The sequence below is a fragment of the Drosophila hydei genome, unplaced genomic scaffold, assembly GCF_003285905.1.
Source record: "Drosophila hydei strain 15085-1641.00,03,60 unplaced genomic scaffold, DhydRS2 tig00008119-arrow-pilon, whole genome shotgun sequence".
In the NCBI taxonomy this organism is placed as follows: domain Eukaryota; kingdom Metazoa; phylum Arthropoda; class Insecta; order Diptera; family Drosophilidae; genus Drosophila; species Drosophila hydei.
The window spans coordinates 4,455,862-4,474,111 of NW_022045830.1; the positions used below are offsets into that span (position 1 = coordinate 4,455,862).

The window sequence follows — 18,250 nt, forward strand, 5'->3', positions numbered from 1 at the left end:
AGTGTTTTGTGAAACATCAACATTTTGACAGGCACACAAATCCTCTTGAAATGAGATTTATAAAACACTGAGCAGACGCAGCATAAAAATAAGAAAAAATACCAGACAGAGAGAGTGTGTGGGAAGAGAGGGGGTAAGAAGTGAAAAAACTACTTATAAAAAAGTAAAAAGCAAAAAGAGCAAAGTCATTGTCAGCGTTGCGCTTGGCTGCGAAATCAGAAAAGCAAACAAAACAAAAGGTTGCCACAGAATGTGGCCGAGTCGCGCTGAGCCGAGCCGAGTCAAGACGAGGCAGCATCGGGCCGCGCCGGGTCGCGGCTTTAATGTGTAACATGTAGCCCAGTTGCCGGCGTGTTGCGGCCGCATTGTGGCCCGTTGCTGTTGTTGCTGTTGTTGCCGTTGTCGTCGCGTCGTATTTATTTTCATTTTGAAGACATTGTAGTGTCATTTCAGCAACGACTTGTCCAGCCGACCGCAGCATGAAAGCCAAATAAAAAGCCAACATGCGAGTCGACTCAGCTCCTCTCGCTCCCTCTCTCCCCCTCTCTCTCGATCGCTGTGCAGCCCAAACTAAAGCAATCTCATTGAATCCGTGTAACAATCCAGCAGTGCAGCAGCTTTTAATTAAGCCAAAGAGCAACTGGTTGCCCAGCTACGATTCCAACTGCCGACTCCATCTGGGCTTTTGATTTCGTCTTCGGCTTGGACTGGCAAAAAAGAAAAATAAAAAATAAAAATAAAAAAATAAAAAGAAGAAAATAATTTATCTGCGCGTAAGCCGCGTATGTATCTGTATCTGCGGCCGTATCTGTATCTTAAGCCGTATCTGTAACTGCAATATGTATCTGCGCGCCTTGTCTTGCTTGATTTTGTGTTGTATCTCCACATTTTTTTTCCTTTTGGTTTTGTTTTGTTTGTTTAAGTCTCTCACGAAGCGCTGCCCCGCTGAGCGTCAACACCCCAGCCACAGCCACAGCCACAGCCAGAGTCGCAGTCACGGCTATGGGAGCCACTCAGTGCCTGTGCTACTCCCCTGCTCCCTGCCAGCTGGCCCCGCACAGCATCACGTTCATGCGTGGCCAGAGATTTTTTTGCTGCCTGCGTTTTGTTCGTTTTTATGGCAATAATTGCAACTTGATGACTTAATTGCGGATGCAACTTGTTTTCCAACCTCCTCGGAGCGAATGGCAAACGGCAAGCGGCGCATGGCCTGGAAATTGAATTTTTCCACCTGGCGTGGTACGGGCGCGCTTTTAAGCAGGATATGCTTTCATTAATATAGATGGGCTAGTGCAGCAGCGTGCGGGGCGCTTTGTTATTTTTCCCTCATTGCATAAGCAAATAAAATTTCATTAATTTATGACTGCCAGAGGCGGCCAAACGATAGAACCGAACAGCCCAGCCGGCCCAACGGCGGCCTGGCAACGATTCCTGTACGGACGGACCAACTCCATTAGTTCGAGTTCGAGTTCGAGTTTGAAGTTATTTTTATAATCGCAGCAACGTGACATTTATGCGAGTGTTCATGTAAATGATTATTACGTGCCGACTAGACCCAGCCCCTCTACGAAATCTCCTCGATTCGCGCAACACTCAAGAGTTGTTTGCCAAGTAGATTTCATGATTTATTGCCAGCTGTGTTGTGTCTGTCTCACTGTCTCTCTCTCTCTCTCTCTCTGTCTGTCTGTCTGACTGCGCCAAAGTAATTTTATGTTTAATTAAAAAGTATTCTGCATCATTTGCCTGAGCTGCTTTGATGGACATTTCTGCTATTCACGCCGACTCTTGTTGTTGTTGTTGTTGTTGTCGTTGTTGTTGTTAGTCTTGCTTATAGATTTAATAATAGTTAACATGATTTCTTGAATGGCGGGGTGCCCATGTCTTGTGCTGTGCACGACTTTGATGTTCGCTTTTGGTAATAACTAAATATGTTGCGTGGGCAACATATTCAAATCAGTTTGACATGAGTTGCAGCTCTAACTGAGAGTTTCAACCAGATGAAATATCAAAGTGGGCAACGATAGACATGCGATACGAGCTAAAGATCCTCTAAGTACTTGACAGGCGCCAAGAGGATCGAGAGATTAAAATTATCATAAGCAGGAAATTGCGATTATGATTGATAAATCTACATATTTTTTGAATTGAGATCTTAGTTCGAGAGAGTTTGCATAGCAATCTTAAGCCTAATCTGATTACAACTGTTTGAGAATATATTTGAATATATAAATATATCAAGAACTAACAGATTCTCTGTCTAACAGTTGACATGAAATAGTTTATGAAACAATTTCAACTCTTACAAAGGCATAACAAATTCAAATTGATTTGATTGACTTAATTTAGACTTATTTTCCAATTAGGCAAGTCTTGTTTACTTATTGACCTGCCAGCAGAAGTATATAAGACTTAATTGCATCAAAAAGCTAATGGCTTAAAAGCAAGCAATCTCAAGAAATACAATTTAATTAACATTTTCTGTATTCGATTCTTTTTCCATCTCGTTTCAGGTAAGTTCGAAGCAAAGAGAAGAGACGAAGAATTTCATATCCGCAATAAAATCGAAACGTTTTGTCTGACGTGGTTTAAATGTAAAAGTAAGTGGCTCACAAACCAACTGCAGAACAAAACTTCACATTGGACAGGCAGCAGCAGCAGCTACAACAGCAACAACAACAACAATTATAAAAGCAACCAAAATTGATAAGGCCCGCCCCGCTTCGTATGCAGTTTAAAAACTCATTTAGTGTCCAATCAAGCGACCATAAAATAAAGTCAATAAATCAAGCATAAAAGTAACAAATGCACAGCCAACACTCAGATAACACACACACACACACACAATCACACACACGCACATGCAGCGCTGCATTTCAATAAAATTCGATACGTTTTGGGGCATGAGCTCTCGAGTCGCGAGCACCTTATCAAGGTGTGATGATCACTTGCGTGCCAGCGGCGCCTGACTTGCATTTCAGTGTGGCCAGGCCTCGCACCGACCCACCCCTCACCCGTGCTCCACACGCTGTGCTCTGGAGAATCAATAAAAATAAATCGAAATGTCACAGCGCTGCATGTTTTTAATAAGTGTGGGGTCCCGCAGCTACAACTCCCTACGCTGACTCTGATGCGGAACTGTAAATGACATTGCAGACAGTTCATTGGAACTGAGCTAGCTCCAAAAAATTAACATACTCGCTTCTAGTATATTGATTTCAGCGCAGACGTTATTAGACGCTAAAACATATTGAATTACATAATGTTGAGTCGAAGAAAAGCAGTTGGAAAGCAAAAAACAAAAAAAAAAAAACAAAACAAGAAACTCTCAGCAATCAATTGAATGTGCGCATAAATTCCAAAATGAAAAATGTGACACCGCCGCGGCCGTTGCCTCACTGTGCACCCAGCCAGCGGGTGGGCAGAGACGACCACAGACAAGAGTCGTTGCCAGCTTTTGTACTATGCTAAAGGGTATTAACAGCTTGTCGAGAAGTGTGCAACACTTGGAATTGTTTATAACTGAAGTCGTGCATTAAATATATATGCTTGAGTGGCATTAGCTGTCGAGTTTAGAGAGCGAAGCGAATTGTATAAAGCTGTGTTCATAAAAATAGTAGTGCAGCACTACACTAAACCTAAATTGGAGCTGAAGCTGCTATAATAAATAATTGATATAGAGCTGATGTATTTCTATATAGATACGATTAGCTGTCGAGTTCATGAAGCCTTGCAAATGGCATAAAGTTCTGTTCATAAAAATAGTAGTGCTGCAACACGCTAGAGTTAAGTCTAATGAAACAGGACGAACTTCTCTAAGCTACAGCTGATATAGATAAGATCAATCAAGCATAAAGCTTTATATTTATAATGAAGTTACAAAGAAGCTAACATATTTATATGAAATATGAATATAGATCATATAAAAAACTTAAAGCTAAAAAATATCTAAAAAGACAGAACTGATCGATATATGAGTTTTGCCTTCAAAAGTTTTTCGGTTCTTGAAGATTTCTTTATCAAACTCAACAATTTCAAGTTCTCTTATTATATCTAAAAGCTCATATGAAATCATGATATCATCAAGCGACTTTCAATTCAAATATATATATATATATATATATAAGGGCATTTCGTGTTCGGCTTAGCGCTGGCTGCGTCTCATTTCAATTGGCTGCCTGCAGCCTATCCACAAATTGCTCGTGTTCGGCTTTAAATCGTTTTACGTAGTTTTGGGACAAGTCCACGTAAATGTTCGCCAAATGTGGCGCTGTTTTTAAATCACGCACGCTGCACGCAAGCCACAGCGATCGATTGGGCCCAGTCGGACAGTCGTTTCTGCCCAGGTATGTTAATCTTGACTGCCTCTCTGACTGTGACTGTGACTGTGACTGCGACTGTAAATGCTGCAACTGCGACTGTTGCTGTTGCTGCTGCTGCTGCTGCTGCTGCTGTTAAATTTATGCGCTGTTCAAACGGCGCGTAATAAATTTGTTTGCTCTTCAACTGTGCGCGCGCATGTTCATTGAATTTGTAGCTGCAGCCAGCTTGGGTCCAATACGAATCCGTATAACCATTTGCTCCCCCAAGCCACCGATGTGTCCCTTTAACTAAATCCCATTTCCAGGGCCGCCAACTTCCACTTCATTTTGTAGCTTTTAACAGCATTTCAGCATTCTTCTGTATTTGTTTATCTAAACGTTTTGTGTGTGTGTGTGTGTGGCTTCTGCGTTCGTGTCCAGCCTTTGCCTTATCTCGCACTCTCTGGACAATTCGTGCTGCTGTTCCTGGCCGCCTGGCGGCCTAATTGATGCGCAGTGTTCTCCACGCGGCCGCTGCGCATGCGCAACATTCACACTTTGCCTTTCGCTGGGGCACGCAGACGGGCGCAGACGGGAAAGGCGAGCTGCGTGTTGCAAGTCGCCAGTTGCCAGTTGCCACAGTTGCAAGTTGCGAGCTGCCAGTTGCCAGTTGCCAGATCTCAGTGCGCCATCTCCAGTTGATTGCACATTTTATTTGCGCATTTATTTGCATATTTTCTCACACGGCTGCTGTGGCTGCTGCTGGCTGGCTGGCTTCCCCATGCCACGCCCCCTTTGCCACAGAGCACTCGCAACTTGTTTGTTGTCCCTTCGTTTCTTCTGTTTTCCCTCTTGTTTTTTATTTATTTGCTTTGGCGCAATGCAATTCAATTGTCTGATCTTGGATTTCTTTGCTGGTTTTTCGGGTGCTGGTTTGTTTATTGGCTTTGGTTTCTGGGCTTCTTATTTGTTTCTCATGTTTGCCGCCGCCTCTTAATAGTTCATTTAGTTTGCATTTTTATGAAGTCTTTGTGTGGGTTGTGTAATAAATTTAACTCCAGCTTATTTATGTGCCATCCTTAAGACATTTATCACTCAATTTGAAGGCGTAATTGGGCGCAAAGCGACAGGCGAACGTCGCAGACAACATCCAGGAGTCGAATGCTGATGCTGCAGCTGCAGCTGCTGTGGCATCAACACAGAAGCTGCCAGCCTGTTGCATATTTTGCATATCGTTATGCAGTTGTTGTTGTTGTTGTTGCTGCTGCTGCTGCTGCTGCCACAGTTGTCCATTGCCTGTGACTTTTGTTTGATTGGCAACTGCCCGACTGATGGACGCCAATGGTTGTCGCACGGCTCACAATGTGCGATGTTGTCAGCCGCAATGACCAAAATTGGAAGTCCACCGCAGAGAGAGAGAGCGAGCCGACGATCACTGATCGACAATCGAGTGTGTGGGACACTTTTCAGCCGATAATCTAAACGGTTTTCATTGTATTTCCCCGATTGTCTTGTCATTATTATATTTCACTGAATATCACTATGCAAATCAATTTGAAGGCTTGTCAGTTGAATGGCAATTGCCATTCGACTTTCGAGCAGGATGTCACTTGAATCGCGAATAGTTGCGGGTGGAGAGACTCGAGCAGACCCGAAGGTAGCTGCATGAGAATAAAAACTCTTGAATTATTAAGCATACAAACAAATTTGATAGGCAGCATGAGAACTGGAGTCATTACAGAGATATATGTTAGAAGAGAGTAAATTGTGAAGCTCAATCTGCTTTTTGTTTTTTTTTTTCAGCTTAGAGCTTCACAACTTTGAGTTGGCAAATAAAGTTTTAGTTGGCAAAACATTTAATAGCTGTTAATTGTTTTTTGCTGAGTTGAGCTTGGCCAATCAAAGTCACTAAGATCGTGTGCTTGAAGCACTTTAAATTATTTTGTTTATATAAAGGTTGTTTAGGTTATAAACCATAGACAATTGAGCAATTGGAAATCAAGACTTATTCAAAGAGTTGTTAGGGAAAAGCTTTTGTACTCGGCAGTCCCTTGGCCAAAATTATATTCAAACATTAATAACATAAAATATTCTTTCCATAAAAGCCCCTTAATTAATATTAAAAATATATTTTATTGCTTTTTTCTAATTTCAACTTGTGTAAAAAACTCAAATTAAATTAGCTGATTTCAATTGCTATTCGAATGCCTCAATATGTGGCACGTTATACATATTGATTAACAAATAATGGCACTAAAAGTGTAAAAGTGCACAAATAAAAATCGAAATATGAAATCAATCTGAACAGCAAGTGAAATAGGTACATTGAAATGCTTTCAGTTGAAGCTACTAAATGAGAATTTGTATCATATGAGACGCTAGTTGAGTTGCATTCAAATATTACACAGAGAATTCAATTATCTTTATGCGGCAGCTTAATTTGCAGCCTCAGCAAACAATTTGCAAAGGAATTGTGTTTGGGCATGAAAAGCCAGTCAGAAATTAAAATCCATTCAGAGAGACAGATTCAAAAATCAAACTGCAATATGTGTATATATTTGTAGACTGGCGGGCAACAAGCTCTAGTTACCTGTTCGTTGGAGATGCACGTACGTACGTACACCTGTTTTCAATCACCGAATCCTATGCGAACACAATGACAAGCGTTGGCTTGGGGCGGGCTGGTGGTGGGGCTGTGGCGCTGTGGAATTTCAAATGTTGTTAGCAATCACACTATTAAACAATAAATAAGCAATTTGTTGAACAACAGAGGGGCAGGCGGCGCCAATCAGCAGCTGTGGGCGTGTACTCATGTGTGTGTGGGTGTGTGGGTGTGTGTGAGCAACGGACTATGCAAAAGTGCCACAAAGCGTGCTCTCAACACTCGTGCAACACATTTTGTAATTTCATTTCATTATGCGAGCAAAAGTCGAGCTGTAGCTGTTGATGGATGGGCAACTGAACAACTGGACAGCTGGACAACTGGCTGACTGAGTGCTGAATGCCAGGATGCGAGGATGCTTTGGAGCATTGGTGCGCCACTTGGCAACTGGACGATCAGCACGTCGCTGTTATCCCTATTTTGTTGTTGAGTGTGCGTGTGTGTGTGTGTGTGTGTCGATTTCGGCAACAGTTTTTTGGCTGAAAAATTCGCGCGTGCTAAATTGCATAGCTCCATCTGCATCTGCCATACTCTCCTGCTGTATCTGTCTGTGCCGGGAGTTCGAGGCATTTGTTGCTGTCTGATTGCCCGCAAAAGGCAGCGCAAAGCAACGAACAAAAAAAAATAAAAAGAGAAAAAACAGGAAGAGAATCGAATTTCCCGTGTGGACTGATTCGATTTGCCGTTGCAATTTCACGCTGTGTTATTGCAAAGTGGCTGCAACTGCCCCAGCGCCAGCAAGCAACGGCAGTCGTCCCGGCCAAAAGCCGCAGCACCAACTTCCAAAATACCAATTTCAAACGGCGCACAACAATGCCAGCAGCAGCAGACGCGCTTCCAAAAAACTGCTCACACACACACATGAAGTAGAGAGCAACAAAAACAAAAAAAATAGGAAAACAGGCAGCCAAAAATCTCATTTAGTGACGAATTAAGCGCCAAAACAGACAGGCGATTCGGCGATTCAGTATGTCAGGGCCACCCTAGACCAACGCAGCAGCAACCGGACCGGACCCACTTCACTTTCAGTCGCGGCGCATTGTCAAGTGCAGGCTGCGGTGGTCTGCTGCCAGGCAACAGAGCCCTGGGCCGGTTAGCCGGACATGTTGTCCGGGTCTTAGATGACTCTGCCGCGCCGCTATCTATGGCCGGACATCGATTGGTTTTTGGGCCATTGTTCGTTAGCCCTTTTTGCTGTTTTGCAACGGCCTTTAACGCCATTTTGTGCGCGCTCATTCACGCCATGTAGCCGGGCATGTTGCCATTGTTTCTGGCTTCCAATCTATGTGTGCGCCATGTTATGCCAGCAACGGGCGACGGCAGCTCGGCAAGAGACTGCGCTGCATTTTGACAGATTGTCTGCAAGGCCAAGTGCAATATTAGAACATGATTTATTTATGCAATTTTTAACACAAAAACATTTGCCCGGCTCCGCACCGACCATGCTCCAAATCGCATTTGTCTATCATTTTGGGCAACAATTTGCTCTGTTATAGTTGTTGTTGTTGTTGTTGTTGTTGTTTGTCTGTCAGCCAGTTCGTTTTGTGCGGGTGGTAGCGGGGTGGGGCGCCTTATACCCGTTTAGCTGGACGTGTCGGCACGTCAATTTTGTTTGTCTGCCTGTCAGCTCCCTGCCGCTGCTGCTCCTGCTGCTGCTGCTCCTGCTGCTGTCCTTGCCTCTGGGTATGAGCTTGCAATTGGCGCTCCGCTTTGAAATTATGATAGGTAACGAACGGATCGGGTTGTGGCTAATAAGAGTGCGCTTGTAAGTGTTCATTGGCTGCCAATTAGTGGACAGCAATAGCTGGATGCCATTAGTTACACACACAGACACGAGCTGCTCTGTGTGTGTGTGCTTAATACAGCTTAGGTAATTGTGAAAAGTTAAAATTTTTGAAGTGCACTTAAGTGTTTAAGCTTTAAATGTAAATATTTGTAATTATTATTGATTGAGTTTCAATCACTATCTATATTTATTGGCGTACAACATAGTTTTATATTAAAAATGCAATCGCAAGTGTCGCGAAATTAGATTCTGATATTATTTAGTCAGACATTCCTTTATAGGTTTGCCGGCAATTACAAATATTTAGCATAATAAATGAGCAGTCACCTTGGGTCTAGCTGGGGCTGCCAGAGTTGCTTATTCCTTTTGATGTGCCACGCCCGCTGCTATGCCGCCCTAAAGCAATCAGCCGCAATCAACACCACAGCTGAAAGCAATAAAATGCATAATCAGCATTTTCTTTTCGCTTTCTATAATTTTTATCGTTTGGGTCCCAGGATATGCAAAGAAGTAATTCAAACGGCGAAAAGTAAAATGCGAAATGCAAAATGCGAAATGCGAAAAGGAACGCAGCAGGAAATAAATGAGGCACATTATAAATGCAAAAGTACATGCTAACTACAACAATTATCCTTAATGTTGCCAGCAACTATGGACGCCATTAGCGGCGCCCACTGCGAGCTGGCATTGTGAATGGGATGCCAGCGGACAGCGGACGGCAGCCAGCAGCCAGCAGAGAGCAGCCCAGCGCTGATCACTTGCAAAGAAATTCAAATTAAAATGCTTCCAATGCTATGCAAAATAGTTTCAATTTTATGCCAGAGCGCGGAATGCTCATTACTCCGCCATGGACGGATGGGCAGCAGAGACAGATAAAGGAAGAGTCTCCCGCTCTCTCCCTTGCTGTGACGAAATGACAGACAACGGTAAAAAGACATTATATCCTGTGCAAAACGCTGGCCATTCCACAACAAGAAAATTGCACTTAATTATCAGCCTAGGTGTGCGTGTGCGTGTGTGTGTGTGTGTGATTGTCGCTTATTGATTTACGGTAATAAAGCAGGGCCTGTTATTGTTACCGCTGCCGCCTAACAGGGCACCATTAAAAGGACAAACGCATGTTAACAACGCACTGCACGCGATCGAACCACCCTTCGCATGCCTCATCTGTAATCAGAGCCAGCTGTGCCGCACACACACACACACATTCCATTCGTATGTGTGTGTGGCCAGTGCACTCCTTGGCTGGCCTCAGTCATTTTTCAATTATGTTATTAAAACAAGGCGCAGGAGCTGCCACCAACAAACAAGCAAAACAACTGCAACAAAAACACAAGGGGTTAAAAAAAGATCCAAAACAAGACGAAGCTTAGATACACTTGCACTTTGACGTAACGGTGTATAGCGCTTATGTAATTGATAGATGTTAAGTGAAGTTCAAGCTCAAGCTGAGTGTCTTAGGGCATAGTAAAAGTTGTCAAAGAGATTTCCTTTATATCTAAGAGAAGAAAATGAAATGTTCTTGAGCTATTTCCAAGAGCTGTATAGATGATGTAGAATATAGCTCATGGTAATTGCATATATTGGACTGTGAATCAAGTCTAATTGAGTTTGAGTTGAGATGTTTCAAAATTAGAGAATCTTTTATGCAAGAATACATTGCGTGATTGATTTTAGCAGCTGAGCTAAGAGTAGCTGGGGGAAAGTTATTCAGGCTTATCACACAATAACTTACAGTAGCTTCTTTTAGAATAAAGTTCTTACTAACAGATAGCAAAATTGAAGATCTACTTTTGCTTTAAACAAACGAATACGCAGAGTTTCTCAAAAAACACCTTCAAACTTATAGTCTAAGTCTAAGCTGCTCGTTACACAACATGACAAAGTGGTTAATGCCCGTTGCCCTCGGAGAGTATTGAAAATAAGCGACTCTGGCAACATATCCGCAACGCGTTTGCGTGTTGAACTTTTAAACATTCTCGTTTTCGAAAACTACTCGAGCTCACAAACGCTGGCAAACATGAAAATTCAATTATGAATACTTAGAAGGTTGACGCCCTTTTACACCTCACACATGCAGCAAGCGGCAGTGCAGCACCCACCACCACCCACTGGCTCCGCCACAGCTTGTTGGCCAAATGAAATCAACGAGTGTAAGCCAAGTCTGTGGCTTAAGGCAATTTGCATGCGCAAATATTGCAAATCTATTCGCATTTCGAGTATGACTATCATTTGCACTCGCACACACACTCACACACACACAAATACAGACGTCTAATTATGTCGAGCGAAGTTGCAAACAAATTTCTACCCGTCATGCGGCTGGCAGCAAATAAAAATAAATATTTACATTCCATTTGGCAAACGCGCGCTGCTTGCCAAAGGAAAATTGTGCGTAAAAAGCATTGCCATATTTGTTAACCTCAAGCAACAGAGCCAGAGCCAGAGCCAGAGCCAGAGTCAGAGTCAGAGCCAGCAACTGAAACAGAATCTGAATCTGAATCTGAATCTGAATCAGTAGCTGTGGCAGAACCCAGCCCGCCAGACAAAATCGATTACCAACTGATTGACTGTGTGTACCCGATGATCGCCTGGGCGTGGCCTGCCCACGGAGGAGTTAGCTGCAGGTTGCTGGAACGAGCAGCAGCAGCGGCAGCAGCCGGCGCTCTTTCAGTTAAAATGGTAATTGACTTTTTCGCGGAACCGCAATGTGTTGGTAAACTTGTTGCCATGTCTATATAGATATATATATACACAAACAAACAAATACACACACACACACATGTAACTATCTCCCTGCACTCCATGCGGATAGCATCTAGCTGTGCAGTAATGCGCTGCATCAGCAGCAAAAGCAACTTAAATGCAATTTTACAAAATGCTTGCATAAGCCAAGGCGCCCGGTCTGCGCCCCTCTCACACCCAACTCTGCCCCCAAACAATGTCATATTGGAGTTTATCAACTGGCAGCGCTATGAAAATTTAGTGCTACAGCAAGGACAACTGTAAGTGGGAGCTGGAGCGTTGTGCGGGGTGCGGGGCGTTGCTAACGCTGACGACCGGCTGCAATTTTCAATTTCGCGCACACTTTGCACAGATAATAGAAATTTCTTTCTTTCGCCGTTTGCCGCATCTGCTGCACAACGTTTATTGACACAAATCGCAAACGCATTTGACATAAGTGCCGCCTGCTGAATGCCCCAAACGCCCACTCAACCAGCAGCCTCCAGCCACCAGCCCCCAGCTTTGCTCGAATATTTAGGTTATGAGTAGCTTAATGGCAGCGCCTTTGTAGTCAAGTCCAACTGTCAATGCGTCTCTGTCTCTCTCTCACTCTCTGTCACTGTCTCTGTCTCCCTCTCTTTGCCCCAGCACTTTGCTTGTTTAGTTCAGGGCTTTTGAGGAAGTTTCAGCGAATGCTGTAAGCTGCTTAACTGCTGAAAGCCATTGGACAATGTTGCATGACTTAAATCTCAGCTAAAGTTCTGCGAAATGCGCGAAGTTGCCTTCAATTTCGCATGACAAATTCAAATAAATGCTTAAATTATAATGCATAAGACGCTGCAGTGCTTGATGACATGTAATGCCTGCCAAAAGTCCTTGCAGCTGCCACAAATAACTTGCTTAAAGAGAGTATATTAGCCTGGCTTGCTGTAGAGCTTGAGAATGAATGAATAAGAGCTGTGCCAATCCTTTTTCCATTGATCATGATGATTATGATAATACTTAGAACTGTTCTATAGTAAATTAAAGTTCTTCTGCCTTTTCCCTATTTCACTTGCCTTCTGGCTAATCAATATAGTTTGGCCCCTCAACTGTGCCACATTTTGCTGATTAGCTTCTCAGCTGCCGCTGCCATCGCTCTTCTGTCCAGCATCAGCAGAGCCCCAACTACCGCCGCCCCCTGTTCGAGCTTCTTCACAATGAAATATGTTTTTAATCAAGCCAAATCGAATTCAAGGCAATACACCGGTGGCTCATTATTTAGGCAAATGTGCAGCCATTAACTACAGTGCGGCCACGGCTGGGGATCGAGCCCGGAATAAAAAAGAAATGTTGACCCGCGAATTGACAAATGTGGCCACTTAATGTGCTACGGGGCAAATGTTAAACAATTTTCTGTTATATTTCTGTGCGTGCGTGTGCCAAAAATACAAACTAATTAATATAGAAAGAACGTTGAGGGAGTTGCCTGGCAGGCAGAGTGCCGCAAATGCCACAATGAGACGTTGCCACGTTGAATTTTATTTGATTTTGTACAAATTTAATTTCAACAAGGAATTCTTGTCAGCGTTTTACATGAGAAAGAAGAAGCGGAGGCAGAAGAAGAAGCGGAACACTAGGCGGCAATTTTTCAATGTTGTGTCGGAGGTCTGACTGTAAAATGAATGAGCCAAGAGCTCAGTGAGTGCGAGTATGAGTGCGAGTGAGTGACTGTCTGACTAAGTGACTGAATGACTGAATGACTGAATGACAGAGTGACTGAGTGACTGACTGACTCGTCTTGGCTGACTTCCTACAGTTTGTTAAGGGAATTTTGCATTTTGTTTGAATTATTGCCTTCATTAAGATTGCGTTGTTGATTTTTTGCTGTTGTCGTTGTCTCGCTGGCTGTTGTTATTGTTGTTGCTGTTGCTGTTGTCACAGGCTGGCAGTCGCAACGTGAGCGACAGCGTGATACCCAGACCCAAAGTTCCCACACCAAAGACATCGCCACGGCTTTTGTTGTTGTTGTTGTTGCTGTGCACACCTAGGCGCCCGGCTGTTACATATCTTGAGCCGCTCTGACTGCACTTGACAATAAATTTTATTGTAGCTTTACGCACAACACACACACAGACAGCCTCGACGACGTCTGTCTCTTTGGTGTATTTTTAGCTTAATTGTGAATGGGAGAGTTGGGCGTGTTGCTGCCTTCTATGTGCTGACATGTGACTGTCGAGGGCCACCCCAGACTCAGCGGCCTACGGTTAATTGTGCGAAATTCATTCATATGGAAAATTTGCCAGACTGTAACCACTGAAATCATAATTAAGCGATTGGCCTCTGCATATAAATAAGCATGCCAGTGTTGGGAAACGTTTGACAGGTGCCACAGCTCGCTACAGTCAACTTTCTTCTCCCTATTCACTATTCACAGTCTTCACATTTCTTTTTGTTTCCAATTTTATACTTTGAGGCATCTACTCAATTCTCCATTGACCAATCCAAAAATCTATTTTACTTTACTTTTACTTTTCACTTAACACTCTTCACTCTCTGTTCTCCAGTCTCTACACTCTTCTCTTTACTCTCCTCTCCAATCTTTACTTTTCACTCCACACTCTATATTCTTCACTCTCCACCCATCAATCTCCACTGACCACTGTCCACTCCTCGCTCTCCACTCTGCTCTCTCCAGTCTTCACTCTCCATTCTGCACTCTTTCCTCTTCATTCTCTATTGTCTACTCTTCACTTTTCACTCTTCAGTCTTCACTCTCTATGCTCTATTCTCTCATTTTTCTCCACTCTTCACTCTCCATTCTCTCCGCTTCACTCTCCACACTTTTCCACTCTCCATTGTCTTCTCTACCCTCTCCACTCTCTGCTCTCCATTTACTCCCTATTCTCTACTCCTCACTTCTCGCTCTCCACTTTACAGCCTCCATTAGCCAATCTCCACCCTATATCCTCTCTCCGCTCTCCACTTGCTGCTCGTTATTTGCGTTTCATAATTAAAATTCTTGCTATTTTTTACGCTCGTCTTGGCAATTTCACTTTTGCTTCGCCTAGCTCAACTCGTATTCGGTCAATAGACCTCGAGGCATGGCTAGGCAAACTTTCCAAATTTAACGCTCTGCACAATGCTACGCGGCTCTGTTGTTTCGTTTCGCTTTTTTCTGCTGCTAGCCGCAGTAACAACAAGCAGCAGAATAATTACAACTAGCGAATCCTCGGGCAGAAGCTAGCCAGCTGAGGTGGCTTGGACTGGCGTGGCCAGGGCCTGGCCTGAGCTTATGCAAACAGGAAACGCATAATGAACACGCTGCACAGGCACAGGCGGTCGGTCTGGCAACGCCGTCAGCGGCACACTGACTCACTCCGGCTCTTGACAATGGTTATGGCAAATGCGCTGACTCCGATTGTAACTCCGACTTCGCCGACTTCAACTGGCTTTCATTCATTTTTGAGCGGTTTCGTGGTTAACAAGCGCTTCCTTATCCTTATTATTTTAATGCCTGCGGCTGCATTTCATCTTACTTACTTTTTTGCCCCCGACTGCAACATTTTTTATAGCATTTTCCCAGGCATTTTTCCGGCTGCTCGGTTGCTTAAATATTTTAACTACCGCACGTATTCGCTAGCTAGTTGCGAAGTCTGGCTCGGCTGCCTGTCTCTGCTACAGTCTGTCCGGCTGTCTGTCTACTGTTTGGGCTTTGTGCGCATAATTGGGGTTAACTACGGCCAGGTGTGGCAGCCCCATCCGCCGCCCCATACCCAGTTCCGGCGTCCAGGAAGCGAAGGAAGCGCCTGGCACGCCGCCGACCATTGTGTCGAAGTGTGCTAAAAAGGAAAAGTAAAATTTTTGCCGCACTTATAAATTGTCGGGCTGCAGTTATACCATTTTCTCAGTTGGCTTTTCACTCTGTAATTCGCTCTATGCAATTAAGAGGAATTGAAAGTGAAATTTGAGCGCAAAAGTATAACATTTGATTATTTACTTTGCCTTAACTAAAACATTTTTCCTCGCTCAACCAACGGGGGAAGCACAAAAATTGTTAATTTAAAAGTCAGCAAAAGTTGACACGCAAAATTGTGAAATTCAATTTGGGAAAAGTTCTTTTTTTGTTTGTTTTATTTTTGTTGGCATCACTCAATGGGGGCGTGGCAGCGGTCGTGTTGACACGGCACACACGCACACACACGCGCGGTCTCATCTCACAGCGGAGCTCTTCAGCATGCCGCATGCCCGCTCCAGTTCCATTCGTACGCTCTCATCATCAATTCAGTTGATAATTATTTTTACGCGACGCAGCGAGTGCATTAAAAATGCAAATGGCAACACTTTGCCACTTTGATGGCAACGCGGCCGCCAGTGTTGTCACGTTGCTGTTTTATTAATTTATTAAATTAAAAAAACAAAGCGCAAAAGGCGCAACGACAGCGCACTCGCATCTGTAATTGTAAATTTATGAGGCAGCTTGCAAAAACAAAAACCAAAAAAAAAAAGAAAATAAATAAATAAAAAAGCAGAAAAAAGAAAAACAGCAAACAGAAAGCGGCGCAAGCAAAGCAGGAGAAAGAGTTCTGTTTCAGCTGGGCGCACTGTCAATCGTGTCCCATGAATTATTAATTATTTGATTTTTCACACACACACACACACACACACACAGAGTGAGAAACAGACAGACGACATACAGTCTCATACTCACAAACGTTCTGCTGGCCAGTGTTGCATTGCGGCAAACGTTGTTGGGCTGTCAGCCACTCTGACAGCCGCATGCAACACTGTCAGTCAGAGCTGACGACGCGGCGGCCGCCAGGCGCGGGTCATTTGTGAGCGCTGTGCCAAAGTTCTAATCAAATTATTAACCAAAATGCGCCGAGCGTGGCTAACGAGCCTGATTGCTAATAAAAGCAAAATTAGCTTAATCTAATTACCTGTCATACATTATTTCTCTTGCGTAACGAAATTCTAAAAACTTGCCTTCAAATAACTCAGCTGCGTCGATGTTTCCTTTTAACAGCAGCTACGGCTGGCTGCTGGGTAGCTCTACAAATATATATATATATATATATAAAGAGATATATATTTGTGTATATGCGTAGGTAGACGCGACTGGACCATTGCAACCCTGTGGCCCACGTCACAGAGGGTGGTGTTGGCCCCTTGGCTGATGATTATTATTGTGCGTGCCCTGGGGACGATGCCCTGTCTGCCCTGCCTGTCTGACTGCCAGCCTGCACATATTTTGCCATTTTGCTCTGTGAATTATTCAGAGCTCAATCGATAAGGCCGATTGCTGCTAAACCCAATGGCATCTTCTTTAGACCGGCTGCCCCTGCCTGGCGCAGTTGCTGACAGTTTATTTGGCAAATTGCTTGCATGTAATATGAAACTTTTTCGCTCTCTCTTTTTTGTGCACTGGCTAATTTTTAGTTTGCCAATGACTCACAGCAAAAAGGAGCAAAAAAAAACGGAAAAGGAGGCAAAAAGTGTGTGCTAAATCGAAAATCTGAAACACGCGTCACGCATTGCAGGCCGCATGGAACGAGGGGCCGAGGGATCAAATCCCAAAATCATACCACACTAATACGCCATGACTATGACTCACAGATTTAGCTACCTCTGAGTCGCTCCTTGCTGGCTTATCTGCTGCGTTCAAATCGGGTTTTGTTCGCCTGCAAGTCCTGCACACAGCCACCCCTTTGCTCTCTTGCTTTGTCCTGCCATCTCTCCCTCTCTCTCTCTCTTTCTGTGTGTCATCTGTCCATGTTGAGCATAATTCAAAAATTTTAAATTCGAAAATCTCTTGGACAGAACATTTTTGTTGCATTATAAATCTAATTAGAATATGTGAGCACCGCAGCAATCTATCTATATATATATATATGTATGTACGTGTATAGCTAGCCACCATGCCCACAATCCCTTCTGGCCCTCATTTCATATGCTCAGCGCATCTGGCCGCATCCGCAACTGAAAATTGCCAATGGCGGCGCCTGTGCGTCTGGGCAATAAATTTGATTTGTTTCAAATTACAGCCAAAAAGCAATGAACAATTTTTGTTCTGGCTTTATTTTTGGCTCCTCGTCTCTTTTTGTTAGGTTGTTGCCTGCATTTTGTTAAGCCGCCAAATCGAATCTTACTTGCGGTTACTCTCTGCGGGCAATTTTCATAATTTACATAAGCAAATCAAATTGTAAATGGAATTTGGGCTGGCGGCGGGCGGAGCAAGAGGATGTAGCTAAGGCTGAGGGAACTGAAGCTGGCGCCCGCTCTTTTATGTCACCAGCAAAACCAGCTGAAAATGAAAATAAAAAATAAAAAAAGGGAAAAAAATGGAACTATGTTGAGTGTCTGACGTAGATTTGCTCGCATTTTTATCATCCTTGCCACAAATTGTGTCAGCTTCATACTTTGTTGTTGCGTGCTTTGTGCGTCTTTTGTTGTCGATGCGTCAAAGAATTTGGCTCAAGTGACGCCTTTATACACACGAGTACATCAAGCATGCACACACATAAGTATGTTTTGCCCAAGTGTGTATAATAACCAAAGGCATATCTGTGCTGACAATTGCGGCGACAATTTGCCTCGCTGATCGTCGCTGCGACTTGAGCACTCAATGAAATATGTTTAAGCAATATAATGGCGAGCTGATATATAGATTTTAACATGGCTAAGAGTAAATCGAATATGCAATGGAATGGAAATTGAGCAGAGCAAGAAATTGTATATATTATGTGATAACACTTGATTTTATAGCAAATACTTTTGATATAAAACTTGAAAATAATCCAA

General features: G+C 43.5%; 1 protein-coding gene across 7 annotated transcripts in view; it reads left to right on the forward strand.

Annotated features, from left to right (window-relative positions):
* The window catches only part of LOC111597858 (sterile alpha motif domain-containing protein 5), a 156,639-nt gene that overhangs the window by 64,996 nt on the left and 73,393 nt on the right, over positions 1 to 18,250 (forward strand). The window contains exon 3 of one of the 7 annotated variants that reach the window (XM_023312781.2): positions 2,511 to 2,687. The exons of the other annotated variants lie outside the window; for them this stretch is intronic. Coding sequence (XP_023168549.1) covers positions 2,511 to 2,579 — 69 coding nt within the window. The 3' untranslated portion in view covers positions 2,580 to 2,687. Of the gene's footprint in view, positions 1 to 2,510; positions 2,688 to 18,250 lie in introns of those variants that run through there. 7 annotated transcript variants of the gene reach the window in all.